The sequence below is a fragment of the Gadus macrocephalus genome, chromosome 12 (genome assembly GCF_031168955.1).
Source record: "Gadus macrocephalus chromosome 12, ASM3116895v1".
Lineage (NCBI taxonomy): Eukaryota > Metazoa > Chordata > Actinopteri > Gadiformes > Gadidae > Gadus > Gadus macrocephalus.
Window position 1 is genome coordinate 2,132,812 of NC_082393.1, and position 27,602 is coordinate 2,160,413.

General features: G+C 52.0%; 2 protein-coding genes across 2 annotated transcripts; both read left to right on the top strand.

Moving 5' to 3' along the window:
• Positions 1-6: 6 nt before the first annotated feature.
• armh1 (armadillo like helical domain containing 1) lies at positions 7-4,945 on the top strand. Its single transcript, XM_060067999.1, has 11 exons — positions 7-352; positions 988-1,059; positions 1,793-1,959; positions 2,245-2,441; positions 2,779-2,863; positions 3,220-3,333; positions 3,726-3,792; positions 3,947-4,076; positions 4,479-4,556; positions 4,636-4,717; positions 4,841-4,945. The coding sequence occupies exons 1-11, from the start codon at positions 147-149 to the stop codon at positions 4,861-4,863; spliced, it is 1,221 nt and encodes a 406-aa protein (XP_059923982.1). The 5' UTR covers positions 7-146; the 3' UTR covers positions 4,864-4,945.
• An 869-nt stretch (positions 4,946-5,814) lies between these two features.
• crb1 (crumbs cell polarity complex component 1) lies at positions 5,815-27,117 on the top strand. The gene is given in 15 exon segments (XM_060067073.1): positions 5,815-6,096; positions 9,598-9,834; positions 10,615-10,737; positions 10,740-10,803; positions 10,965-11,089; positions 11,321-11,382; positions 11,384-11,504; positions 13,861-14,928; positions 16,684-17,249; positions 18,424-18,589; positions 19,764-20,024; positions 20,202-20,904; positions 22,501-22,545; positions 23,398-23,523; positions 25,142-27,117. Coding segments are annotated over 15 exon segments (3,993 nt in total). The 5' UTR covers positions 5,815-6,020; the 3' UTR covers positions 25,392-27,117.
• Positions 27,118-27,602: the final 485 nt, after the last annotated feature.

The window sequence follows — 27,602 nt, forward strand, 5'->3', positions numbered from 1 at the left end:
GTTGCTTGGATACAGCAAACATAAAGTGACAATGAAGCGAACCTCACGGTGCAGAACCGTTGACATGTAACCCAGCTCGCTTGTCAACATCGGTTAAATTGATCATCACGTCCTATCTTCTACGTCCTAGTTCGACACAGAAAACAATGTCAACTCAGGAAGAGCACCAGGGCATCGGGAGAGTGATGGACTTCCTTGAAGAATGGGACCATGGGGATAAAACAACACGGAACCGCATGTTGAATACTTTCGTAGCTCAGAACGAGGGGAAGACCTACTATGAGCTGGAGACCGCCTTCGCCCTGGGCGCAAGTCTCTTTCTGGCCCGCATGACCACGTGGATAAGATTGACGTATCCTTCAGCCCAGGAGCGTGGCTGGGGTTTGAGGGCCACGGACCTGTTTAGGGGGCCCGTAGGCAGCCTCCCCCGGAAATGCCGTTAAAGTTATATTTTGATGTCTTAGTCCTTGCAAAGCTGTAAATATGCACCTCGAAATCGGTTGCTTACTTTCCAGGCTCATTATGAATGGTGATGGGAGTTGGTAGTTATTATTTTTAGTATTGAGTAGAAGCAGCTTACTTCACTATTGCTATCATTAAACGTTCATTGACATGCAGTAACAGACTAGATGAAACCAGTTAAATGTATTATCAGTTTATCGATAATATCTTCAGATCCAGTTCATGCAGTGTAGGGCAGTGTAGTTTTGATCAAAATATCATATTTTCTTCAACTGCTTTAATGCATGAGCGTAATGTCAAATAAATAGCACCAGAGCTATCTTTCTATTTTCTATGAATATATATGTTAGTGTTTTTTGTTTCGGGGCTATAATCATTCAGTTATTTAGCTTCGGACACCCTGGCGTAGCATCTCATGCTTTAGCCATCTTTTGGGATTGTGCTAACTGGGCTTGAAGTGAGTTAAAGTTGTCTGCATTGACCGTGAGTCCATTTCTGAGTCATTACCTTAGCATTCAATATCAGATACATGTTTGGAAAAACAAACGTTGGTCTTCAGCTGAAAGCGGTCGGAGTCTTCCTGTCAGCTTCGAGCAAGTGAGCGACCGACCTGACGTGTTGTATTACTTTTGTAGTACAGGAGCGAGGGGTTGTGGTCACTATCATGTCCTGATCCATGTTCTAGTCACTAACATGTCCTGCTCCATGTACACAGAGTCATCAATACACCCTGGAGCTCCTGGGGGGGAGAGGTTTTTGTGTCCTTGAGCGTCTGAGTGTCTCGATTCACCCTGTACCGCTTGCATCTCTAGAATTGATACATGAGAAAGAAGCCTCTCTAGTCGGCAAGGACATATGTGGCCTGTTGGCATGAATGTGTGAATTTATGTCACTCAGTCATCACGACATCGAGGAGTTCCTGGAGGATAGAGGGGTTCTAGTCACTAACATGTCCTCCTGCATGTTCTAGTCACTAACATGTCCTCCTGCATGTTCTAGTCACTAACATGTCCTGCTCCGTGCTCTAGTCACTAACATGTCCTGCTCCGTACTCTGGTCACTAACATGTCCTGCTCCGTGCTCTGGTCACTAACATGTCCTGCTCCGTGCTCTAGTCACTAACATGTCCTGCTCCGTGCTCTAGTCACTAACATGTCCTGCTCCGTGCTCTGGTCACTGACATGTCCTGCTCCGTGCTCTAGTCACTAACATGTCCTGCTCCCGGCCCTCCCAGTCATCAGTACATCCTGGAGGATGGAGGGGTTCTAGTCACTAACATGTCCTCCTCCATGTTCTAGTCACTGACATGTCGTGCTCCGTGCCCTCCCAGTCATCAGTACATCCTGGAGTTCCTGGAGGACGGCGGGGTTCTCACCATCCTGGACATCTTGGGTCAGATCCACATCACAGCGGAGGACAAGCACCAGGGCCTCCTCCTGCTCCAAACCATCTCCACCACCAGCCCCAAGTACAAAGAGATCATCTGTGAAAGCCAAGGTCCGCCTCACGCAGAGCTCGGACCGCGACCCACGCTGCCACGACACAGACAACCGCAATCACGATGTCATCAGCGTGTTTGTTGTTTCAATTTTTTAACTTCAATTTAGGGCATTAGCAGACGCTTTTATCCAAAGCGACTTGCAACGGTTCGTACGCACGGTGACGGCGGAGTCAGGCATGCAAACGACAGCCAGCTCGTCAGGAGCAGTGAGGGTGAGGTGTCAACCCCGCTCTACCTCCTGAGCCTGACCGATAAGAGGTGTGTTTTTCTCATGCATGCAGGGGTGAAGGTGGTGGCCGAGTGCCTGGCCGAGTCCGACTGGGACGACACCCAAGAGGCCGCCCAGGTGCTACTGGAGACCCTGGTCCACGGGAACCCCCGGTACCAGCCCCAGGTGTACCAGCGCCTGGTGGGCCTCATGGCCTCGAGCTCCCCCCCGGCCCTGCAGCGCATAATACGCACTCTGCGCGCGGTCCAGGTACGACCGCGCGTCGCGACGTTTGAATGCACTTAAAACGATTCTTGCACTTTTTTGGGGGGGGTGAACTTCATCGATGAACTCACTGTCAGTCGCTTTGGACAAAAGTGTCTGCTGAATAAATGTTATGTAACTTAATATAGAATGACTCAAATTACTAATATTATGTCAAAGACATGCACGTCGCACACACATATGCAACGCAAGCGCACGTTACGCACACACCCGCCGCCACAGAAGCAGACACATGAGCAGACGCACACGCGGATCTGAACTGGTATTTTCATCACATGGGAGCCGAGCTCATTGTCCCCCCCCATCGCTTCCCTCCCCCAAGGCTGAGGTGAAGACGGTCCATCCGAGCATCCTGGAGCCAGTGCTCCAGCTGCTACGCTCACTGAGCTACGAGGTGGAGGGCGAAGGTAGGGTGGCCTTAGGCAGCGGTCAGAGGAACCGTGTGTCGGACTTGGAGCGCACTTTAGAATGGCATGGAGGTGGATTGAATGCTGCCACCTTAATATGTGACCTATTACCCTTAACCACCTGTCATGATAGAGGATACCGAATGATATGATCGGACATATGATACAAATAATATCAGTATAAGTCGCATTGGATAAAACTTCAAAGTAGTGAGGACCATTGGTAGCTGTGACTCTTTGGGCTGAATAATCATCACCACCTTACTAGGGCTCCTTCGAGGCCAGCTTGTGTCTCGCTTTCACCCTGTAGCAAACATCCGTCGAGACCCTGTTTTCCCCCTCTCTGTGCCCCCCAGCTCTCGGTCTGATCTTGGACCTGAGCCGGTCCTGGCTGGGGCCGGAGCTCCTGAGAGGGCTGGTGGCTCTGCTGAGGCCCAGCGAGGGGGGCCAGCAGCGGCCCAGGACAGAAGGTGACGTCCCCTCCTACGACCAGCGCAGCGCTGCTGTCATACACTGAAGAGACACTGTCAGTTTGTATAGTGTTACTCATAGTCAATCAATGCCAATAGTGTTAACGATTAGTGTTATACACTATGGTAACCGGACTACACAATAATAACAATAATACTCACGAATAGCAAATTGTAACACAGCCTGATTCACCAGGTCCGCTGGTATACTGCTGTAGTAAAGTACAGCAAAGTGGTTTTTTTTAGGCAATTCTCCTTAAACTGTTCAATTACACAAGTTGAGCTAATGCTCATTGCAGGAATCAGATCCTTTTGCACGTTGCATCCGTAAAGTTCATGTTAATGATACCGATACTAATAGTGTAATTATGTATCTATATGAACCCCACCAGACCCTGAAGAGATGACAGCATATTTATCTGTGTTAGTCCAGCAGGCAGCTGCAGCCAAAGCTATACGGTACAAACAGTTTTATAAGTTTGCTTTACACATTGATTTAGTATCGGTAGGTCAGCACTAAATGACTAAATGCAGCCCATTGAGGGATGCGTAACCCTAGAAATGTACAATCTGGGTAGTGATCGCTCGGACCCTATGCTCTCGTTCACCACAGCCTGCTGGCTCAGTCGGGGGAAGACACTTCTCAGGAGCTGCTGGATCTCGACGTGGTCCATTATCTGCTGTGTGCGATGGCCACCAGAGAGCACAAGGACTCCCAGATCCAGGCCAGCCTGGCCCTGATGGTACACACACATGCACGGACAAACACAGAGGGTTTTCTTTGTCTAATATTGACAAAACTGATTATGTTTTTTTCTTTGTCTGACACATTTTAATACACAAATATTTAATTTGGATAGTCCCCTTTGTGGGTTTCTATTCATTCATTAGTTGTTGTTCATTATTACACGGGTCTTCTCAATGCCGTGGAACGCTCGGTTCACTTGTATATATAATGACCGGCGCTCTATACATTATCCCTTACTTATTGGAATGCACATTTAGAGTTGTACACATGCACACGCGCACGCACACACGCACACACACACAGACATATATATACATCAAGTGGCATTTTAATGATTCAATAATCCTCTGAATAGACATTTGGGGACATTTGAGCTGATCTCTGTCCCTCTCTCCAGCACTTTGTCCAAACATACCCGGACATATCAGACAACGTACGGGGAGGAATGGGAATTGAACTCTTTGAGAATTTCATGGTAAGATATCAGACGTTATGTGAAAATGATGACTGCTGCTGTTTTTATGACAAATGAAATAATCGCTGCTTCTTTACAGCAAAGCCCTGACAGAGTGCTTCCCAACATAGATGAAATCCAGGCAGAAAAGCTGCTATCGAACAAAGTCCACCAAACCAAAGGTAATGACGATGTAAACATTATGTATTGTCTGTGGGGCGGACATTGTGAATATTTATTTTAAATTTGAATATATATATTTATGAAGTAATGTAGGATCACACTTTTACTACTTTACATTCTAGAGTCGGAGGTCGGTGAATGCTGACCAGAGGTACAGAAACATCCAGAGAAAATATATGTTCTGTATTGTGCTTTTGTTATATTCAATTAAACTTTCCACATCGTTATTTTCTCCATTTGTCACGTTTTTTCACTTATTTCGGTGTAACCTCTAAGTCGTTGAATTACAAGGCGTTTGTACATGTCCGCTTACCACCGGTGCATAAAAGCAAGCTATTAAGCTTATTTACCTTTGAGAACGGCGTACAGTAGGAATTTACGGTGGGCGTTCCCAGACGCAGTAGATCTACAGCGCCGCTACGTGGCCATAAAGTGTAACTGCATCTTTGTGTTATATTTGTTCTGTGTCACTTACAGATACATGCATCTGGATTAGAGATGTATGAATTGTATTGTATTGTTCTACATATAATGCCTATTAAGCCATTTGAGACTGTAACTGTGAGAAAGGGCTATTCAAATATTATATAAAAACTATAAAAAAGTAATTTATTCTAATTGATTGAGCAGGATTGAGCAACAAATGGAGATGGTTGATGTCAGGTATGCTACTTATAGCATATAGGTATGCTAAATACATTTAAAATAACAGTTTTAAGGATATTCAGAAACGTTCTTTGTTATGTGCATTAGGGAGGTGTTAGCAAAGTTAGTTAGAGGTAAAGCAGAATCTGTAAAGTTCCTTGATGTCGGGGAGCCCCAGTGTTTCCCATTTATTGAAACTGCTGGGGTCACTTGAGATGTTTGATAAGAGAAAGCAAAGAGAAAAATAGATGGGAAGAGTTTTGACAGACCTTGCTTTCCTCCTAATGTTTCCCAAAATATGGGCCCTCAAATATATATTTCATTGGGCCTCTGAAAAAATAGAAACGGCCCTCCATAAAATATATATGTGCGTGCGTGTTTATGTGGGTGTTCATTGCTAATTTCAGTCGGTCGTGTTAAGATGAACATTTGCCACTCGGTGTCCATCAGCCAGCTGCTTCCAATCATCGCGGGATCACTTGACGCGCCGCTGAAGTGCGCATCAAGTGATGCCGCGATGGTTCGGGGGCCCGAAAGGGGCCGAGGGGAACTCAAGGGAGCGTGCGGCTGACGACAGTCGGTCCCCAGCGATGCTGCAGGCAGTCCGCTGACAGCACCCTCTGCCTCGGAGATGAGGATGAGTCCCTGCTCGCGGCGATGGATTTTACGCGTGGTTGTTATTTAGAAGTACTTTTATGCTTCGTTTTCGTTTTGGATCTTCTTGGGACAGGTGGTAAGTTACTTTTTACGCTATTCTTTATTTTTCGACCCCGTTTTTTTCCCGGACTTTTCGTATTGATGCTAACTTTTTTGTGTACAGCACTTGTACACTAACTCTAACCAATATCTTACTTATTTTCTAATCAGTAGGCTGCAATATTTCATTGTGTTTTATTTCAGTTCCCTTCATTTTACAATCGGTAAATTTGTGGTTTTATAGCATTGAAATTAATATGGTGTCGTTTTAGTTTAATCCTTTATTTCGGCCTATGCAAAATGACGTGTTCCATGCCTTTACTGTAGGCCCTACACATAATATCTTTAACATTGATATATTATTTCCAAAGTGAAATATCTCGGTTTCTTTTCATAATACGCTAGGGTCCACCGTCTTATATTTACACCGCGGCTGCTCGCAGCGGTAATAGGCCGTCGTTCATCAGGGCCTTGCTTTGAATTTCAATTAGCGGAGCGGGATGACATCACTGCTTGTATTGCAGTGACTAAGTGGACGTTTTCTAAAGATATCTATGGCATGAAAAGACATGGGTAACAATAGGGGTTGATCGTGTTTCTCCCTGGGCGGTGGGTGGGCGTGGGAGGTCAGAGGGGAATGGCTGGCTCTGCAATCAAATGGATAAGGCCAGACGCACATACGACTTTACAGGACGCTGTGTGTTATCACCCGCCACACACACGCCATTGGTCAGAGTGTAGATGACATGTCAGGGGGCGCCACATGTACCATTCTACGGCTTGCAGATAGGACCCTAAAAGAGGCTGTGCGTCTCATTTGCATATGAAAGAACCCTTACAAGCTCTGTTTGTGTGTGTGTGTGTGTGTGTGTGTGTGTGTGTGTGTGTGTGTGTGTGTGTGTGTGTGTGTGTGTGTGTGTGTGTGTGTGTGTGTGTGTGTGTGTGTGTGTGTGTGTGTGTGTGTGTGGGCGCGTGTGTGTGCTTCTATGTGCGTGTGTGGTCTGATAGCGTGCATGCATGTGTGCCTGTGTGCGCGCATGTGTGTGCTTGTGTGTGTGTATGTGTGTGCGTGAGTCTGTGTTCAAGTATGTGTGTGCAGGTGTGTGTGTGTGTGTTTCTGTGTGTGAGTTGTCTGCATGCGTACGTGTGTGCGTGCCTGTGTGTGTGTGGTCTGTAGACGTGTGTGTGTGCATGCGTGTTTGTGTGCGCACGTGTTTGTGTGCGTATGTGTGTGTATGCGTGTGTGCGCGTGTGTGTGTGTGTGTGGGATGTGTGGTTTGCCAGAGCTTAGGCAGGCAGCCTGCTTCTGTGTCCTCCCTGGGTTCCAGAAGGACCCATCTGTCTGCAGCAGGCCAGAGTGGAGGTCATCTTGTTTCATTAACATCAATTCCCCCGCTCATTTCTATGCTTATCTATTCTGCATACATCCATTAAGATACCCACGTGCCGTACATAGTAGAGTCATGCATAGTGTAAGCTTAGAGCTCATGTCCATTCATGAAACCAAAAACCAGAGTTGTATTGGCTTCGAGAGTGTAAACCTTGGAATCCTCTGTCTCACCTTTGAGCTACTGGAATGGCCATATGGTGCGAGCCCTATTGACACTGTCGGGTTCCACCCCCCCACCCCCCCACCCCCCTCTGAGTCACTCCTAGAGCAGGATAGTCCAAGTCTAGACGTCTGCACTCGGCTGTTTCAGAGCGCTGCAGCCTCTCTGGGAGATGGACTGACCTTCGTGATGAGGAGGAGGAGGAGGAGGAGGAGGATGAGCAGGATGATGAAGGCTAGGATGTGATTGCCCTCTTCAGGATCTTTAGAGTCTGATTGCACCCTCGAATCAAACATGGGGTGCTTCGCAAAGAGCGTTGAAAATGAGAAAGGAAATGATTTGGATGGGCTCCTCCCTTATGAAAAAGAAACGGAGAAAGAAAATTAAATTTGCATAATTTCATCATTGAAAACGTATTCAAGATTAAAACAAAGCACAAATATGAAACATATTCTCACTCATTTTTGCGGCCCACTGCTGGAGCAGAACAGTTCCGAGCAGAACTCGAGTCGGCCTCTTGTCTTGTGATGTCCTCCTCCACCTCCTCGCGCAACGTCCTCAGCCTCTCATCCGATCCATCGGTCCTGTCTGGGGGGGGGGGGGGGGGGGGGGGGGGGGGGCGTCATGGCAACCTGTAGCAACATGCCGTTGTTTGATGGCCCTCTCTGTCGTTATCGCGCTGTGCGTGTTGTTGAGCTGAACAGCCGATTAGGGCTCAGACCGTTGCAGACGGTTTCAATTGGGTACCATCTTTCTCTCCCAGTTGTGTTTCCCGTTTTCTAAAAGATTTTCTGGTCCTTATTTTTTATTAATTTGATTAATCTGAAGTAAAATCGATCCGATGAAAGTTTGCAACTTTATTATTATTTAACATTTAAAATAAAAGCTTCATCAAGATATCGCATTTTATAGTTAAGAGTGTACACATGCATTATGTCAGCAGTAGGGTATTTGTATTGAAAGGCCGGACGTCTCTTTGATTTCCCCTTTGAAAGCGATCTGAAACAGCAGCAGTCTGTCAAGGGCCACTGCTGCTGGAATGAACATCGTCAGTCAGTCGGGGCTCAGCACGAGCGCGCTGAGCCTCTCATTAGCATGGGTGGCGTGCTCCGACTGAAACAAGAGGCAGACCCACAGCCCCGGCCAAGTGGCCTTCACACACCCCGTTGATCGCTGGAGCCGTGAGCGTAAAGGAATACACCCCCCAAATAACTGACTCCTGTCGAGTGCTATCGCCATGGCGATGGATGGAATGCAGATGATGGGATGGAGAATGGGTTACCGGGGGAAACGGTGCCAAGATGCTTTGTGAGGCCCAGTGTCCACCACGACGAGAAGCAGAGAGAAATGCATCAAAGATGAGGACAGGGATTCCTCCCAGACACCATCATCATACACAGACTGAGCATCTGTTAGAGTTCAACATGAGCAGCCAGACACAGAACCAGAGACAGGTGGAGGTTAAACCAAAAAATACAGAAGGACTTTTACAGAGAAAACTAAAGACATAACATATGCTGCAAAAATGTTATTGACTGCCTGGGATTGACTGAAAACTAAGCTCAACAAAACCAACTTACTGACAGGGCAGGGAAGAAAAACCAAACATGCTGACAGTAAATCACAGTAAAAACAGTTACAACGCAGAAACCAAGCCCAAGGCTGTAGGATACACATGTGGAAGGAATACTCTGAAACAATGGACCTACTTATCCTAGCTATCTTTCTTGTGTATGGGGAAAGGGTTCACCTAGTGATTGTTAATGCTTGGCACTTGTTTCTATGAACCGACAGCGATATATTGTTGTTTCTCTTACTTCTGATAAATGTACGCTTTGGATAAAAGCGTCTGCTAAATGCCCTAAATGTAAATGTTATGTTCACCCCTTCAGACCCCTTCAAAGATAACTCAATAACTTTGCATCGCTGTGAAGTGAGTAAGCGCGCGTTGTCGTCTAACACAGAACCACGCCCTTATCTGCCCTCAGCCACGCCCCCTGGAAGGCTGCCAATCACAGCGGACCCGTGCTCGTCGGACCCGTGCCAGAACCGCGCGCTGTGCCGTAGCCGCGGTAACGGCTTCGCCTGCTTCTGCGTGCCGGGCTTCCAGGGACGGCGCTGCCAGATCGACGTCGACGAGTGCGTCTCGGCGCCCTGCCTCAACGGGGCCACCTGCGAGGACCGGGTGGGACGCTTCACCTGCCGCTGCCCCCCGGGGTTCACAGGTGAGTCACCTGGACCGCACCTGACGTTCACCTGCCCCCCCTCACCTGCCCGTCAGTCTCACGAGGCAGGTCTCCGCCCGGAGGGAGAGTTCACATGGGCTCGTAGTCTGAGCAGTTTAGCGATGTTTGAAGAGTTGTGATTTCCTGATTAATGTTTTAATGATTGCCATCAAATTGATCAAATGTTTCGATTGATTTCCTTCGCGAGAGGTGGTTTCATTGGCAAGAGCCTTCAGAAATGAAGGACTCTTCATTGTCGTTGAAACTGTTTCACAAAAGATGAAAAAACAGTGTGTCAAAGATATTGAGAGCTGAGTAAATCATGTTTGTAAAGCGATTCAGATTAAATTTATGTTTTTTAGTGCTGCAGAGAGTAGTCCCGCATGTTGAAGTGCACTTTAGACACGCTGTTATTGTACTGTTGTTTTAATAGCACTCTACCCTAGAAGATCACAGCCAGACACATGAAAGAGCCCCACTATCACAGAAACACACACCCACTCCCACGCACGCACACATATAAACGGACACACACACACACACATGAACACACACACACACGCGCACACAAACAGAAACAAACACACACACACGGACACACGGACACACACACACACACACACACACACACACTCTCTCTGCTGTGTGTGTGGCCCTCCATGATGCAGCCAGACCCCCACCACAGAGGTCCCAGAGAAGGTCTGAAGGACGTGCCCACCTGCCCCCTCTGCCCCCCCTCCATCTGTTCTTCCTCTTCCTCTTCTGCTTTAAACTCCGCAGGGAGCACCTGCCAGCTGCAGATTGACAAGTGCCAATCACAGCCGTGCCTGAACGGGGGCGGTTGCCATGACACCAACCAAAGCTTCGCGTGCACCTGCCCGGCCGGTTTCCACGGAGACCGCTTGCGAGTTGCCAGAGTGGGCCGTGCCAGGACGGGGGTCCGTGTTTAGAGGGGTTGAGTGTAGACGGGTGAGTGGACAAGGAGCTATTACTGAGCCGCTCAAGATCCCAACACTCTACATCATCTTATTCTGTTCTCCTTTTGTAAATATTCCCCCTTAAGAGCTAGAAGTAAACAACTGAACCGTTTTTTTTGTACGTTGTAAATCGGCGTTACAACCGTTTTCTAGGTACGGCTGTGTCTGCAGTGGCGAGAACTGTGAACCGCCTGCGCCGCCATGCAAGTCCGAGCCGTGCTTCAACAGCGCCCCCTGTCAGGACAATGGAAGCAACTACACCTGCAAATGCTGGCCAGGTAGTTTAAAATGACAATCCGTCTGCAGTGCACACTCTCCCTCCACTAAAGTACAATGCACTGGCAGTCTTGCATATGTAATGCACACACACACACACACACACACACACACACACACACACACACACACACACACACACACACACACACACACACACACACACACACACACACACACACACACACACATAAATAAATAAAATAAATATAATTCTCTCTCCCCCCCCCCAGGGTTCAGCGGGCCCCAGTGTGAGCGGGACGTCGGGGAGTGCTCCAGCGGGCCCTGCCTTCACGGGGGGCCGGTGCGTGGAGCGCTCCTGGCAGGCCCTGTACGGCAGCGAGGCCCTGCTGCCGGGCCCCTACAGCCCCCAGACCGCCCAGGGGTTCCTCTGCAGCTGTGCCCCGGGAACCACAGGTACCCCAGGAACCAGGGGGGGGCCCGGGTCTGGACAACTAGTGAGGTCCAGGGGGGGGGGCTTCAGATGTAGGGGTTCACTTTTGTTGGGTGAGGGGGGTGTGGCTTCAGTTGGGGGTTCAGTTCTATTGGGGGGGCTTCAGTTGGGGGTTCCGTTTTGTTGGGGGGGGATGGCTTCAGTTGGGGGTTCAGTTTTGTTGGGGGGGGGGGGTGGCTTCAGTTGGGGGTTCAGTTTGTTGGGGGGGGGGGTGTGGCTTCAGTTGGCGGTTCAGTTTTTGTGGGGGGGGGGGGGGCTTCTGTTGCAGTGGCCTAGTTTTGTTCGGGGGGGTGTGGCTTCAGGTGTGGGGGTTCAGTTCTGTTGGGGGGGGGGCTTCAGGTGTGGGGGTTCAGTTCTGTTGGGGGGGGGTGGCTTCAGGTGTGGGGGTTCAGTTCTGTTGGGGGGGGGGGCTTCAGGTGTGGGGGTTCAGTTCTGTTGGGGGGGGGGGTGGCTTCAGGTGTGGGGGTTCAGTTCTGTTGGGGGGGGGGCTTCAGGTGTGGGGGTTCAGTTTTGTTGGGGGGGGGGGTGGCTTCAGGTGTGGGGGTTCAGTTCTGTTGGGGGGGGGGGCTTCAGGTGTGGGGGTTCAGTTCTGTTGGGGGGGGGGGCTTCAGGTGTGGGGGTTCAGTTCTGTTGGGGGGGGGTGGCTTCAGGTGTGGGGGTTCAGTTCTGTTGGGGGGGGGGCTTCAGGTGTGGGGGTTCAGTTCTGTTGGGGGGGGGGGGCTTCAGGTGTGGGGGTTCAGTTCTGTTGGGGGGGGGGGGGGCTTCAGTTGGGGGTTCAGTTCTGTTGGGGGGGGGGGGCTTCAGGTGTGGGGGTTCAGTTCTGTTGGGGGGGGGGGGGGGCTTCAGGTGTGGGGGTTCAGTTCTGTTGGGGGGGGGGGGGGTTATGGTCGGCTCACCTCCACACTAACACATGTCTCAACTGAATCAAGCATTTACTTAATTCTTTTCTCAACCGCTGATTTTATATACAGTTGTATTTAGGTTCAAAATATTTTTTTAATCTTTTTAAAATGACCAAGAACCGAGAACACAGAGCCCCCAGGATGAGGGGCAGAGGAAGGGTGTTCACAGGTGCAGCCGTATGGTTACGACCACCTGTTTGAGCGGACAGCGGTTGTGTGCACAGCAGCGTACGTATTCATAAAGGTCACACATCGGGCGGCAAAATCATCTTATTCACGGCCGGCCTTGACTTGTATTGACGAAAGAGGACTTTTGTTTAGTTTGGTTTTTACACACACACGTGTGATGTAGATTGTGCGTTACACAAGATTTGTGTATCCCCCCCCCCTACACACACACACACACACACACACACACACACACACACACACACACACACACACACACACACACACACACACACACACACACACACACACACACACACACACACACACACACACACACACACACACAATAACACGCACTCCTGCTGTCAAGGTGGCTAAATAGCATTAGCCTAATCCCCCGGATCTGCCCGTCTGCTGACCGTAACCCCCCCTCAGTGTGTCAGCCGGCCACAGACAGGCACGCTAGGAACGGGGCTCGTTCTGCCGCTCATACCGCCAGCGAGCGCGTTCTCCACGGGATCCACCTTACCGCACGCTGAGCAGAGAGGGTTAGGGTTCATCTAGAGCCGTCCACGTCGGCGGTCCAGTTATGGTTCACCTCGAGCCAGACGGAGCGGAGGGGGTTATGGTTCCTCTAGAGACATGCGCGGGGAAGGTGTTACGGTAAACCCAGAGCCCGGCTCAGAGGTCGTGTTATTGCTCACCCAGAGCCACGCTCGGAGTGGTTACGTTATGGTTCATTAGACTCTGGCTCTGGATTCTAGAGCCACGCTGGGAGGTCATGTTCCCGTTGATCTAGAGCCACACATGGTGGTGGACCTGGGGGAAGCAGTACCTGCATGATGTGGAGACCCACCTGGTTGGTCTGGGGAGTTCTGCTGCTGGGGACAGGTAAGGTGCCGAGAAGAGACGGAACGTCGATGCGCGTGACGATAGCTAGCCGGGCTGACTCACGCCTGGCGTCTGTTGTCCGTGGACACACTCGGGTGCCGTAGGAGTTGTGTTTGTGGTTCAGGACTGCGACCCCAAGTTGGTCCTTTGTACCTGGCTTTGTGTATCGCCTTATCCTCGCTATCGTTGTTGTAAACGGGGAATGAGTTAACCTAGCGATTGTTGATTGTCTTGGCGGTCAGTTGTATGTGCATCCTTACTGTACCGACAGCGATATATTGTTGGTTCTCCTGCTTCTGACAAATGGACTTACTGTAAGTCACTTTGGAGGGTTGATGGATCCCTTCTCCTCCAGGCTCCCTGTGCCAGGAGGTGGTGGACGAGTGTGTCAGCGCCCCCTGCCGGCACGGAGGCCGCTGTGAGCCCCGTGCGGGGGGCTACTCGTGCCTCTGCCCCCCGCGCAGCGAGGACGGCGTCCTCTACGGCGGGGCGGACTGCGCCGTGCCGCTGACGGGCTGCGACGGCCACCAGTGCCAGAACGGCGGCGGCGGCTGCAGGCCCCTCCTCCACGACGACGGCCGCACCCACGGCTACTCCTGCTCCTGCCCCCCCGGCCTCACGGGGGCGCTGTGCCAGACCCCCACCGCCTTCTCCTTCCAGCGCAGCGGCCACCTGCGGCTGCAGAGCCCCCCGCCGCCGCCGCCGCCGGACGGCCAGGCCTCCTGCAACGTCACCCTGAGCTTCCGCACGGCGCTGCCCGGGGCCGTGCTCTTCCAGCGGGGCGGCGGCGGCGGCGGCCTCCTGCTGGTTCTGGAGCTCCGGAGGGGGCGGCCGCGCCTCACCCTGAAGGAGGGGCCCTCGGTTGGGTCTCAGGAGGAGGAGGAGGAGGAGGAGGAGGAGGAGGAGTGGGAGGGAGAGGAAGGGGAGGAGGAAGGGGAGGAGGAAGAGGAGAGCCAGACCCTGGAGCTCGGGCGCGCCGTGGCGGACGGGGAGTGGCACACGGTGGAGGTGCTGCTGAGGAACGGGACCCTGGGCCTGGCGCTGCTGGGGGAGGCGGGGGGGGGCTGCCGGGAGGCGGACTGCCGGGCCTCGGCGGCCCTCCGGAGCTCCCTGTCGGCGCTGCCGTCCCCCCTGGAGAACACCTTCGTGGGGGGGCCGCCGGGTGGTCCCGCGGGCACGGGGCGGCGGTGGCGGCGGCGGCGGCCGGCGTTCGTGGGCTGCATGCGGGACGTGCTGGTGGACGGGCAGCTGGTGGTGCCGGGGGAGTGGCTGGGGGACTCCGCCCTCAACGTGACGGCGGGCTGCAGCCATCGGGACCGCTGCCTGGACGCGCCCTGCCTCCACGGGGGCCGCTGCCTCAACCTGTGGCAGGCGCGGCGCTGCCGCTGCCCCCGGCCGTACCAGGGGCCCGACTGTGGAGAGGGTACGTTCAACCCCCCCCGGAGAGAGAGACGCCTGATACGCTGAGCGCCCAACAACAGGCCAAACAGCACAGAAACAGATAGAATAGAGTGAGGATACAGCACAGAAACAGATAGAATAGAGTGAGGATACAACACAGAAACAGATAGAATAGAGTGAGGATACAGCACAGAAACAGATAGAATAGAGTGAGGATACAGCACAGAAACAGATAGAATAGAGTGAGGAATACAGCACAGAAACAGATAGAATAGAGTGAGGATACAGCACAGAAACAGATAGAATAGAGTGAGGATACAGCACAGAAACAGATAGAATAGAGTGAGGAATACAGCACAGAAACAGATAGAATAGAGTGAGGATACAGCACAGAAACAGATAGAATAGAGTGAGGATACAGCACAGAAACAGATAGAATAGACGGAGGATACAGCACAGAAACAGATAGAATAGAGTGAGGAATACAGCACAGAAACAGATAGAATAGACGGAGGATACAGCACAGAAACAGATAGAATAGAGTGTGAACACCCAGCGAAAACAGAATAGAGTAAGGTTCGTTCTGAAAAAGAAAAGTTTGGGAAAGGATTGAAACGTGCAGCCAAAGTTCCTTCCGTGTGGAACACCGATCAGACCACTCTGTGATAGTATTGATCGAGCAGGAAGTGGGAGGCCATGGGTCAGTGAGTATCAAGCAGGTCATTTAACTCTCCTTGGATCATGCGTGACTCAAAGCTGGCAGGAGGGCAAGCGAGGCCAGAGGAAGGAGGAAGGAGGAAGGAGAGAGAGCGATAAGGAGAGAGTGACAGATCCTCTTATCCAACTGGATTAGTGCTGGGAGAGATTCTGTGGTAGAAGGAGACGGCACATATTACCCATGTTAGCACACTTTGCTAAACTGTGGAATAGGTGAGTATGTAAAGGAAATAAGGGATTATTGAGGATCACCATTTAGGTTTTCTTGGTATGTAATGCTACCTAAAGCCTCCTGATTCGGTCAGAGAGGATTTGATAACAATGACTTTGCTGGAGAGACATACAACCTACACACACCCCTTGATCCTCTGGCCAGTGGAGGGAGTGACGATTTGGCAAACAGACACACGCGTAATGTCATTAAACACGCACGCACGCATCGTGAGATTACACAACTGAGGCTTTTGGTTATCTCGTTCTGGAACTCCTTATCAACAAATACAAACAAGCGTCTCGTTTCCTCTGTATCTGGGATCTGGGATCTGTTCTAGTGGAGCTACAGGTGAATGTGCTGATGCTGGAGACAGACGCACGCACACACGCACGCACGCGCAGGGCAGCTGGCTGATCTCAATGCCTGCTCCTTAATCATTCTTTCCTCTCTATATTCACAATCACATTACCTGATGTGTCTAGATTATAGTTAATACGTCCGTTAGGCAGACAGATGCTGTTCAGTTTCTAATTAGCTTTCACTGTTTCTTTCCGTAAAAAATAATCGTGACATCATTATTCTATATCACAGAACATCACATGCGTTTACTCCATCTCCTATGGAACAGGGAGGCCGCCATCTTGTTCTCCTCTGTGCATAGCGTTCTGGTCTCTGAAGCTAACCCCCGTCTGCCCCCCCCCCTCCTCTTCCTCCCCCTCCTCCTCCTCCTCCCCCTCCTCTCCCCCCTCCCCTCCTCCTCCTCCTCCCCCTCCTCCTCCTCCTCTCCCCCCTCCCCCTCCCCCCTCCCCCTCCCCCTCCTCCCCCCCTCCCCCCTCCTCTCTACAGAGCTCGCCCCGGCCCGCTTCGGAGGCGGCGACTCCCTGAGCTCCGCCCTCTTCTCCGTCACGGACCCCCTCGGCCCGGACCTCGCCGTCTCGCTCTTCCTGCGGACGCGGCGCCCCACGGGGCTCCTGCTGGCCGTCGCCCCCGGCAACGGGAGCGACGGGGGCCCGTACCTGCGCATGTGGCTGGAGGGCGGAAAGGTCAAAGTTCAGGTCGACGGCTCGGAGCGGCTGGAGTCCCGGGGCGCGCTCGGCGACGGGGAGCGCCACTTTGTGAGCGTGGAGGTGGGCGGGGCGAGGGGCGGAGTCACGCTGTCCGTGGGGGAGGAGCAGCAGGGCCACGCCCCCCAGGCGAGGCCCCTGGACGTCCGGGCGGGGGCCCGGGTCTCCGTGGGGGGGCTGCAGGAGGAGGGGCCGGGGCCCGGCTCGTTTAAGGGCTGCGTGCAGGACCTGAGGATCAACGGCCGGAGGCTCCGGTTCTTCAGCCCGGGGGGGGCCCCAGCGAGGTCCTTCCCCCTGGAGGCCACGGCCAACGTGAGCGAGGGCTGCACCGGGGACGACGCCTGCCTGGTGAGTGGAGGCTCACAGAGCTCCTGGAGACCCTTCTAGACCAGAGGAACGCCTTCTGAGCTTCCTGCCGGAGCTCAAACTGCAGCCCGGTTAGAGTTCTCTAGACCTGAGAGACGTCTTCTGGAGCTTCGACCTGATGCCCCCTCAGAGATCCCTAAAAGCCTTCTAGGGGTTTTAAAAAGCCTTCTGGTGCCTCAACCCGATGCCCTCCCAGAGCTCTGTAGAACCCTTCGAGACTAGAGGAACGCCTTGTGGAGCTTAGACCTGACGCCCTCTCGGAGATCCTGAAAACTCTTCTAGACGTTTTGGAGAGCCAGTGTCTTAAAACATCTTCTTCTAGAGACCCTTGTCTCCTTAAACTCCACTCAGATCTACGCCAAAACCCTTCGAGAGCTTTCTTGAAGAAACAAGGGCTCTGGTTCAACCCTTGCAGGGAAAACTGTCTTGCAAGGGAAAGACTACGTTCCCTGGGGGGTGCGGGTGCAGTAACGCGCCTGATGGATCACGTATGCAGCGCAGCCAAAGGGCGTTCAGGAGGCTAAGTGGTTGTTTGTTTTGTTCACGGTAGCGGGGAGCGTTTAACCCCCAGGGGAGCGGGTCCCAAGCTGTTGCCTTTAAACAAACACATGTTCAAGCATGCACCTTTCTGGTGGCCGGCCAGGTAGCATGACAGATGGCCCGGGGGGCCGGGGGGTCACTCGGAGGGCTGCCCTCACAGCAGGAGGTCCGCCGGGGCTGCCCCTTCCCCAGAGGCCGTGTCACAGGTCAGGGGACGGAGCTGGAGTTTTAGAAATCCATGTTTGAGGATAGCAAAATCTTAAATAGATGCAGTTGTACTCTTTTTTTTATTTGCTATAATTACGGATGATTACTAAGATTCGTAGCTTTAGTGCGGTGGATTCTTTCTTACACCTATTAAAACCTTAAAAACGTCAAACTTTAAGAGATTTTCTTTACAAAATCTCCAAAAAAATGAGTGGAATGTTGAGATGATTAAGAATGAGTGGGACAAATCGTAGGATTAACGCAATGGATTCCTTCTCGCATCTCTATAAAACTTAAAAACATAACCTGACTTTAAGACCTTTTCTCGGAAAAAGCCTGCAATGTCGAGACACCTCCCCAAATGGTGTCTCTCCTCCAATAACCCTCTGTTTCTCCCCCCTGGCTCCAGGCGAACCCCTGTCTGAACGGAGGCCAGTGTCTCTCCCTGTGGGACCACTTCACCTGCACCTGCCCCTCCCACACAGCAGGGCGGCGCTGTGAGGAGGTCCGCTGGTGTGAGGCGGCCCCCTGCCCCGCGGGCGCAGTGTGCCACCCCCTCCACCAGGGGTTCGAGTGTAAGTCCTCAGGGGGGGAAGCACCAGCGTTCCCCACGGACGCCCGTCTTCAGGGAGTCAGGCCCTGGGGGGTTCGATCAATCATTCAGCTAAGAAAATGGGAAAAAAAATCAAGATGGCGTCAATAACACGTTTACAAAGTTAATGCGATTTAGGAAAGATTTAGGGAATAATTAGGTAAGAATTCAAGGATAAACCTAACAATTGTGAGTGCTTGGCATTTGGTTCAATGAACATCCTTACTGTACCGACAGCGATATATATTCAGAGTATTATGTTTTGAACAAACGTAAAACAGCATACATAAAAAAAGCTCAAGCGAGTCCTTGAGCCAGAATAAATGAACAATAAAGAGTTATAACTAGGGACAATCAAGGAAAGTTATACCTGGGTGGACAGGCTGGGGCAGGCTAGGGCTGTAGTGGGCGTGTGGGTGTTTGACTCCCAGCTGGACGCCGATGGTTCTGTCTTGCCCTGTGTAAACATGTGATGCAACAGCATCCGTGCTTCCTGTATACAGCCGGACTAAACCTGCTCCTGCCATATGCCCCCCCCCCCCGGACCCCGGCCAGATTAGTCCCTTTAAAACTTTAGATTAGGGACGGTTTGCATCGCTGCCTGCCGGGCCACAGAGGGCAAATCAACCCGGAGATTACCACACCAGTCATATTCCACTTCACAGTTACATTACACCTGTGAGGGAGCATCCTGACATTGTGTCCACGCAAGGCCTCCACCCTCAGCCTGCAATGGAACAGGTTAGCATTAGTGTACTTAGACAATGAGGATAGTGTTGCTTACTTTATATACGGAAATGGGAGAATCTTTCCCTGAGCTTAGCTTTAGACCCTTATACATTTACATTTACGATTAGGGAATTTAGCAGACACTTTTATCAAAAGTGACTTACAATAAGTACATTTTTCAGAAGAAAGAGAAACAACAATATATCTCTGTCGGTACAGTAAGGATGTTCATAGAACCAACTGCCAAGCACTAACAATCACTAGGCTAACCCATTCCCCGTAGACAACACGGATGGATAGGATAAGATGCCGCACAATGCAAAGTAATATCTTTAAGTGCCAGGGCGTACCACTCCAATAAGTGCATAAGAGTGGAGTTTCTCGTGCTGAAGCTTGTGAGTGACTCCCCCCCCCCCCCCCCCCCCCAGGCCTCTCCAACGTGACCCTGCTGAACGACAGCAGCGTCCTGTCCTACCGGGGGCGGGGCCTCCTGTCCCGGGACGTCGCCAGTCTGACCCTGAGCCTGCGCACCCGCCGCCGCCACGCCGCCCTGCTCCACGCCGAGAGAGGCTCCGCCTTCATCACCCTCTCGCTGCAGGACGGGCGGCTCTGCATGGAGCTGCAGAGTCACGCCGGAGGGGGGGAGGAGGGGGAGGAGGAGGAGGGGGAGGAGAAGAAGGAGGAGGGGGAGGAGAAGAAGGAGGAGGAGGAGAAGGAGGAGGAGGAGAAGGATGAGGAGAAGATGGAGGAGAAGATGGAGGAGAAGAAGAAGAAGAAGAAGAAGAAGGAGGAGGAGGAGGAGGAGGAGGACGAGGAGGAGAAGGAGGAGGAGAAGGAGAAGGAGAAGATGGAGGAGAAGGAGGAGCTATCCACGGTCAGCCTGACGAGCCGGCGGCTGGTGAGCGACGGCGAGTGGCACAGCGTGCACCTCTTCATGGCGGCCCCCTGGGCGCGGCGGTCCCGCTGGACCCTGGTCCTGGACGAGGACCTGGAGGGGGCCAGCACCTCGGCCGCGCCGGGGGGCGGCAACCTCAACTTCCTGCGGCGGGGCGTGGACATCTTCCTGGGGGGGCTGGGCCCCGGCGTGGGCTGGGGCCTGGTGGGCTGCCTGGGCCCCGTGGAGCTGGGGGGCGTGGCCCTGCCCTACTTCGGCCCCGCCCAGCTGGGGGTCCCGCGGCCGCAGGCGGAGCGCTTCGAGCTGACGTCGGCGCCGCCGGCCCGGGGCGGGTGCGGGGGCGGGGCCGTTTGCGAGCCCGACCCCTGCCTGAACGGGGGCCGGTGCCGGGACCTCTTCGACCTGCACCGCTGCGAGTGCCCCGAGGGCTGGGCCGGCCGCCGCTGCGGCGCGCTCGTCGACACCTGCGCCTCGGGGCCCTGTCTCCACGGCAACTGCAGCGTGGCGGGCCCCGGGTACGCGTGCGCGTGCCACGTGGGCTTCGCCGGGCCGGACTGCGGGGAGGAGGCGGACGTGTGCGAGGGCCACCTGTGCGGCCACGGGGCCACCTGCCTGCACGGCCCCGGACGCTACGCCTGCCTGTGTGCCGAGAACTACACGGGGCCCCTCTGCAAGTAAGGCCCAGCGGGGGGGGGGGTATGAACCAGGATGTTCGTGACGCGTCATTCGTCGATTCTCGCCGCAGGTTTTTATTGAATTTGCCTCTAGACGTGACACTGCGTCGATGACTTCAACCGTTAAGATTGACATTCTAAGCTTAGCATCATGTTAGTTCTAGGGTTAGATATTGACGTTAGGCTCCGCCAGGTCGGAAACGGTTAGCTTCTGTGATAGCCGCCGTGGGCGAGAGCGGGTGATGTCATCACAGCTCCGGCCTCGACCAACTGAAAACATACGAAGCGGGTTTAACATCAAACGGTCGATTCTGAAAGAAGTGTAAATGATATCGAAAATCTGTTTAGTGTGTTGATTTGTTAAGTGTTTCGAACAAAGTTTAAACAAAAAACATGGAGCAAGTTGCGACGTCTGAAATGAGTTGAAGTGTCAGCCCCCCCCATCGCACGTGGAAGGGCGGACTCGACTAGACGACATGCAGCGCGGCAGACTCGAGTAGACGATGCTCTCCACACTTCAATGGGCGAGTTTAAAACATAAGCCAAGTCCTCAAGACCGACGAGACGTGTTGACATTAACAACGGGGTGACGGCGTCAGAAACGCCCACGACGCCACCGCGGCAGCGCCTGATTACAGAGACCCTTGCGTCTTCACAAGCGCGCAGCGCTACACACTTTTCTGTTAAAGTCGCGGAAAAAAACGCCTTTGAAAAGAAAACGCAAACAAAACAGCGAGGGGAGAGAAACACAACCCGCGGTTCGCACAGCGGGGGGAGGGAGAGAGAGAGAGAGAGAGAGAGAGAGAGAGAGAGAGAGAGAGAGAGAGACAGAGACAGAGACACAGAGAGAGAGAGAGAGAGAGACAGAGACAGACAGAGACAGAGAGAGAGAGAGAGAGAGAGAGAGAGAGAGACAGAGACAGAGAGAGAGAGAGAGAGAGCGAGAGCGTTAAAACCACAAAGCGCCGCCCTGCTCCGTAAGCACTTTCCCACGTCCTCCCGTCAGCCGCCCCGGCGCCTCAGAAGCCAGCGAGACTCTGAGTTCCGCCGTCTGTGGAACAATCGGAGCACTGACGAACCGGTTCAGAGCAGCTAGTGCCTCTCCCCTCCGCCGCTGCCGCCGCCGCCTGCCTGTCATCTGCCGTTAGCCTTGTAGCCGCACTGGGGGAATCCCCCACACACACACACACACACACACACACACACACACACACACACACACACACACACACACACACACACACACACACACACACACACACACACACACACACACACACACACACACACCGCTTTTCAGAACAACTCGCTCAGCGAGCGACTGGATCAATCGCACAGCTCTCCTTTCATTGCAGACATCTTTGCAACAAACAGAGAAAATGTTTTGTTGTTGTTTCGTCTCTTCCCCTGTACCTCAACCTCGGCATCTCTTTTTCTCCCCCATCTCTCGCTCCATCTCCCTCTCTCCCTCTCTCTCTCTCTCTCTCCCTCTCTCCCTCTCTCTCTCTCCCTCTCTCCCTCTCTCTCTCTCTCTCTCCCTCTCTCCCTCTCCCTCCCTCTCCCTCTCCCTCTCTCTTCGCCTCTGTTCCCCTCTAGTGAACGAGTTGAAGAGATACCGTGGTACATTGTTGTCAGAAATATGTAAGTACTTTTGTTTTCGTGTTCCAACTTTGTTCAGTGCTGCGTGTTTGTCTCCCAGTCAGTACACGCATCGCACACTAAACAAAACGCTCTATGCTCTCAGAGTTAAATAGTTGCCGTTTATTTAAAGCCTGGAACGAAACGTGGTCCATGTCTCGTCTGAGTGTGTGTGATGTGATCGTCCCTTCAGCATTAAGAGCAGCCAGAGATCTTTAGAGCCTTTGTTGTAGACACACACACATACACACAAACGTACACATGCACACGCTTGCATGTGCTCACACGTACACACGCTTGCGCGCACGCACTCGCACACAGACTCGCACGCATATAAGTACACACACACACTGAAACGCACACTCAGACACATACACACAAGCACAACTAAACACGTGCACAGACATACATACATGCGCACGCACGCACACTCTCATACACACATGCACACACACACACACACATACACACCTTTACCCACCCTTCCCACAGACCTGTATCAAGTCCTCTGTATGCGTGCTCGATGCACGCGCACACACACACACACACACACACACACACACACACACACACACACCTTTTCCACCTTCCCTCAGACCTGTATCAAGTCCTCTGTATGCGTGCTCGATGCGCGCGCGCACACACACACACACACACACACACACACACACACACACACACACACACACACACACACACACACACACACACACACACACACACACACACACACACACACACACACACACACACACACACACACACCCCTTTTCCACCTTCCCTCAGACCTGTATCAAGTCCTCTGTATGCGTGCTTGATGCCCAGGGGGGGTGTTGTCAATTTGCCATCTGCCAGACGGCCCCCCAAGCTCCCCGTGTCCTTCTGCGGCGACGAGGCCCGCAACTACACCTGCTTCAACGGGGGCAACTGCACCGAGCGCCTGCTGTCCTGCGACTGCCGGCCCGGCTTCACGGGACACCGGTGAGACGCGCCCCAACCGCACACCCCACACCCCACCCGCACCCCGCTCGGGACGGCTGACACCGAAGGGGGAGGTCTGAGACTCTGAGAGGAGCGGAGGTTGATTTATGTCTTTGGCTTGCAGGGATTCCGAGTTGCTTATTTGCATGTTTGCAAGTCGCGGGATACAGAGGCGCTAGTCAGCAAGTGTACACCTCTTGGTCGGCAGGTTTCACTGGCGAGGGACGGGGTGGAGGCGAAGTAGACCAGGGTTGGAGTTTCACTCCAATTCAGACAAAGTTCCAAGAGTCGCTGAGCTCCATAATTGGTTACCTGTTGAAAATGAACGCAAATTCAATGCAATAGTTCAAAAACGTATCTGGTTATCTAACCATTTAATTACATTCATAAGAGCTGGGGTTGACAATGAAATGAATAAGATCAATAAAAAGGGAAGAAGCGAGGGGAACGATAGAGGTTCATTGTGTTGGACCATAAGCTGAATTGAGGACCGATCTCTCGAGCACCAAGACACAAGAAAGAACTGACTTTTTTGCTCTCTGTATGTCCACAACAAAAATGCTCCAAATGTTCTACTGTGCCTTCATTGAAAGTGTTCTAACCTTCTGAGGCATCGGTTGGTCTGGCAGTGCTACTGAAGCACCCGGACAAGACAGAAACACTCAAACAAAAGCCAGTAGACTCTTGGCAGCGTGACCGAGGATAAAAGGCATCTATAAAGCAGAGCAGGGAATCGGGAGAGCACGGTGCGAGAGTTACAGCACGCCCCGGTCCTCCTGCTTTGAACCGGTGCCATCTGGCCCCTTCTAGTGTCTAAGAATAGATCCAGCTTCTGGCTCGTACCACAAGCCCTTAAGTTCTTTGACGGGTGAGGCCTCAGCACCTTATCCCCCTGCACTGGGACCAGTGCTCCCTGGATCAAGGAGGGGGGGGGGAGAGGAGAGACACTCTCGTTTTAGTAGGTCGCTCCTCTCTTCTCTACACCAGACTCACTCGAGGGACGTGTGTGTCTGTGTGTGTGTGTGTGTGTGTGTGTGTGTGTGTGTGTGTGTGTGTGTGTGTGTGTGTGTGTGTGTGTGTGTGCGTAAGTGTGTGTGTATGTCTGTGTTCTTTTGTGGTGTGATGAAATGCCTCGTGGTTAAATGGTGAACGGACTCTGTGTTTATTCAGCACTCTTCTATCCAGCGGCCGCTCAAAGTGCTGAACAATACTGCCTCACATTCACCCGTTCATGCACACATTCACACACCGACGGCGGTGGCAACCATGCAAGGTGACAGCCAGCTCGTCGGGAGCAGTCAGGGTGAGGTGTCTCTCCCCACGGGGACTGATTAAGTATCCCGCTCTCAGTCTCAGAACAAGTAAAGTGCAAAAAACGTGGAGATGAGACGATGGAGGGAATGAAACTGGGCCACAGTATGAGTCTTTACCCATCTCTGTAGGCATTGAACGTACAGAAATCCATAATATAAAAGCAATACAATGGTCTTTCTATCTATCCATCTCTATGCATCTGCCATTATACCTGTTCACATCTAACAATGTCTCTCGCCCACCCTCCTCTGTCTCTCCCCTCTCCTCTCTCTCCCCCCCCCCCCCACCTCCTCTCCCCCCCCAGGTGTGAGCAGGAGGTGGACGAGTGTAAGTCCAACCCCTGTCTGAACGGAGGCTACTGCCGCAACCTGATCAACAAGTTTTCGTGCGTGTGCGACATGAGCTTCACGGGCGAGGTGTGCCAGACGGACGTAAGCGACCTTTACTTTTACGTAGCCGTGCTGCTGTGGCAGAACCTCTTCCAGCTGCTCTCATACCTCATCCTGCGGCTGGACGAGGACGAGCCTGAGGTGGACTGGGGGGCGGAGGAGTGACCCCCCCGGGTCTGGGGGTGGGTCTGGGTGTCTGGGTGTGTGAGTGTGTGTGTGTGTGTCTGGTCTGGGTCTGGATGTGTGTATGTGTATGTGTCTGTGTGTGTGTATGCGTCTGTGTGTGTGTCCACAGCGTGTTTGTGTGTGTGTGTGTGTGTGCTAGTTAGTCTCTGTGGGAGTATGTGTGTGTGTGTGTGTGTCTCTGTGTGTGTGTGTGTCTGTGTGTGTGTGTCTGTGTGTGTGTGTGTGTGCGTGTGTGTGTCTGTCTGTGGGAGTGTGTGTGTGTGTGCGCGTGTGTGTGTCTGTCTGTGGGAGTGTGTGTGTGTGTGTGTGTGCGCGTGCGTGTCTGTCTGTGGGAGTGTGTGTGTGTGTGTGTGTGTGTGTGTGTGTGCGTGTCTGTCTGTGGGAGTGTGTGTGTGTGTGTGTGTGTGTGTGTGTGTGTGTGTGTGTGTGTGTGTGTGTGTGTGTCGGTCTGTGGGTGGGAGTGTGTGTGTGTGTGTGTGTGTGTGTGTGTGTGTGTGTGTGTGTGTGTGTGTGTGTGTGTGTGTGTGTGTCGGTCTGTGGGTGGGAGTGTGTGTGTGTGTGTGTCTGTCTATGTGCTAAATTTTAATCCAGATACATAATCGCTAGATCACTTTAAGTGTAAAAACCAAGATAGTGTTTCAGAGTTTAGTTCAGAGCTGTGACTGTGCCTTAATGACTCCTTGTCTTTACCATAGGATGATTAATAATGTATTTGTTGGTAATCTATGGAGAGTAATAGGTCATAGCTTCACACGAGTAGAGTAGGAAAGCTGGCTGGGATCTAATATAAGTATACATCTACATAATATACATCTCCATGTATTACATCTAATGTAAGTATATCTTGCAATGATTACCTCGATATGGATAATATCATTAACGAATGTGAAAAGGCATTCACTTTTGTCAAAAGAGGGAATCAGTTCCACCTTAAAACACATCCCACTACTACAAAAACCAGAGACCCAGAGCTCCTATCATCCTATGATCACAACAGTTATACAAGTATCATACATTAACCAGCTGATACACATGAACAATTCATGCTATAAAAACACAGCTACAGGAACATAGCACTAGAGAACAAAATCAAATGACAGTTTTGCATTTGCACGGATTAGAAAATGAGTTCTAAGGATGTATTTTATATGTATGCCAAAGGTATGTTCTTTGGTGACAGTGTCACTGTACTAGGGTAGTAATGGATTAATTTGTCTTGAGATATCACGTATATAACCTGTTTGTTAGTGAACAGGCTGACATTAGTGTTAAGAAAGACCAAACTAAGAGTTGGGATTGGTTGAGGTCACTACTGGGACTGATTGGCTGATGGTAATGGTAAGTTTGGGCCTTGTGTCACATGGTCTGACTGTCAGACGATTGTATTTAAGAGCTGAGGACATCTTTACCATGCCTGTGTTTGTTGTGAGGGGTTTGCTTTGACTCTTGCATGTCAATCCATGTCCAAAGAGAGTTAGTGAAAGAAGGGCGTTTGAATGGCGACCCGTTCTTCCTCATTCGTCGTGCGCGTCTGTCTGTGATTTCTGTTTGTTTAGCAGTAAGACAGATGTCTCCAGCGTGTCATCTGTTTGTATTTGTCTGTCAGTTATTGTGTGTTTCACTTTCACTTTTCATTCATTCTGTCTTCAGCTTAGTGTCATTGTCTGTATTTCTTGTTTTCGAATAAAACCGAAAAAAACAACAACTTTCTTAGCATCTTTGATCTGTCATCTCGTCTCTGTTGGTCTCCGTTGTCAATCATGATTTGTTTCCCCCCATCCCTCCCGTGTCATGTCATTGCTTCATACTGTTGTGTACCGATTAAAGAATCAACTGACATTCGTCACATGCCAACCAAACAAGAATGATTGAACTACAACTAAGATGTGCCAATTGTCCTTGGGGCAATGTCTGTACGTGTGTGTGTGTGTGTGTATGTGTGTGTGTGTGTATGTGTGTGTGTGTGTGTGTGTATGTGTGTGTGTGTGGCCGTGTATGCGCATGTGTGCGCGTGTGTGTGCCTGTGTTTGTGTGTGTTTGTGCGTGTGCATGTGTGGCAGTGTGTCTGCGTGTGTGTATCCGTGTGTGTGCGTGCATGCGTGTGCGCATGAGTGTGCAGGTGCGTGTACGTGCGCTGCTTAATCTCCTTAACAAGACGGAGGGAAGGTGTGACTCCCGGAATAATCCGAC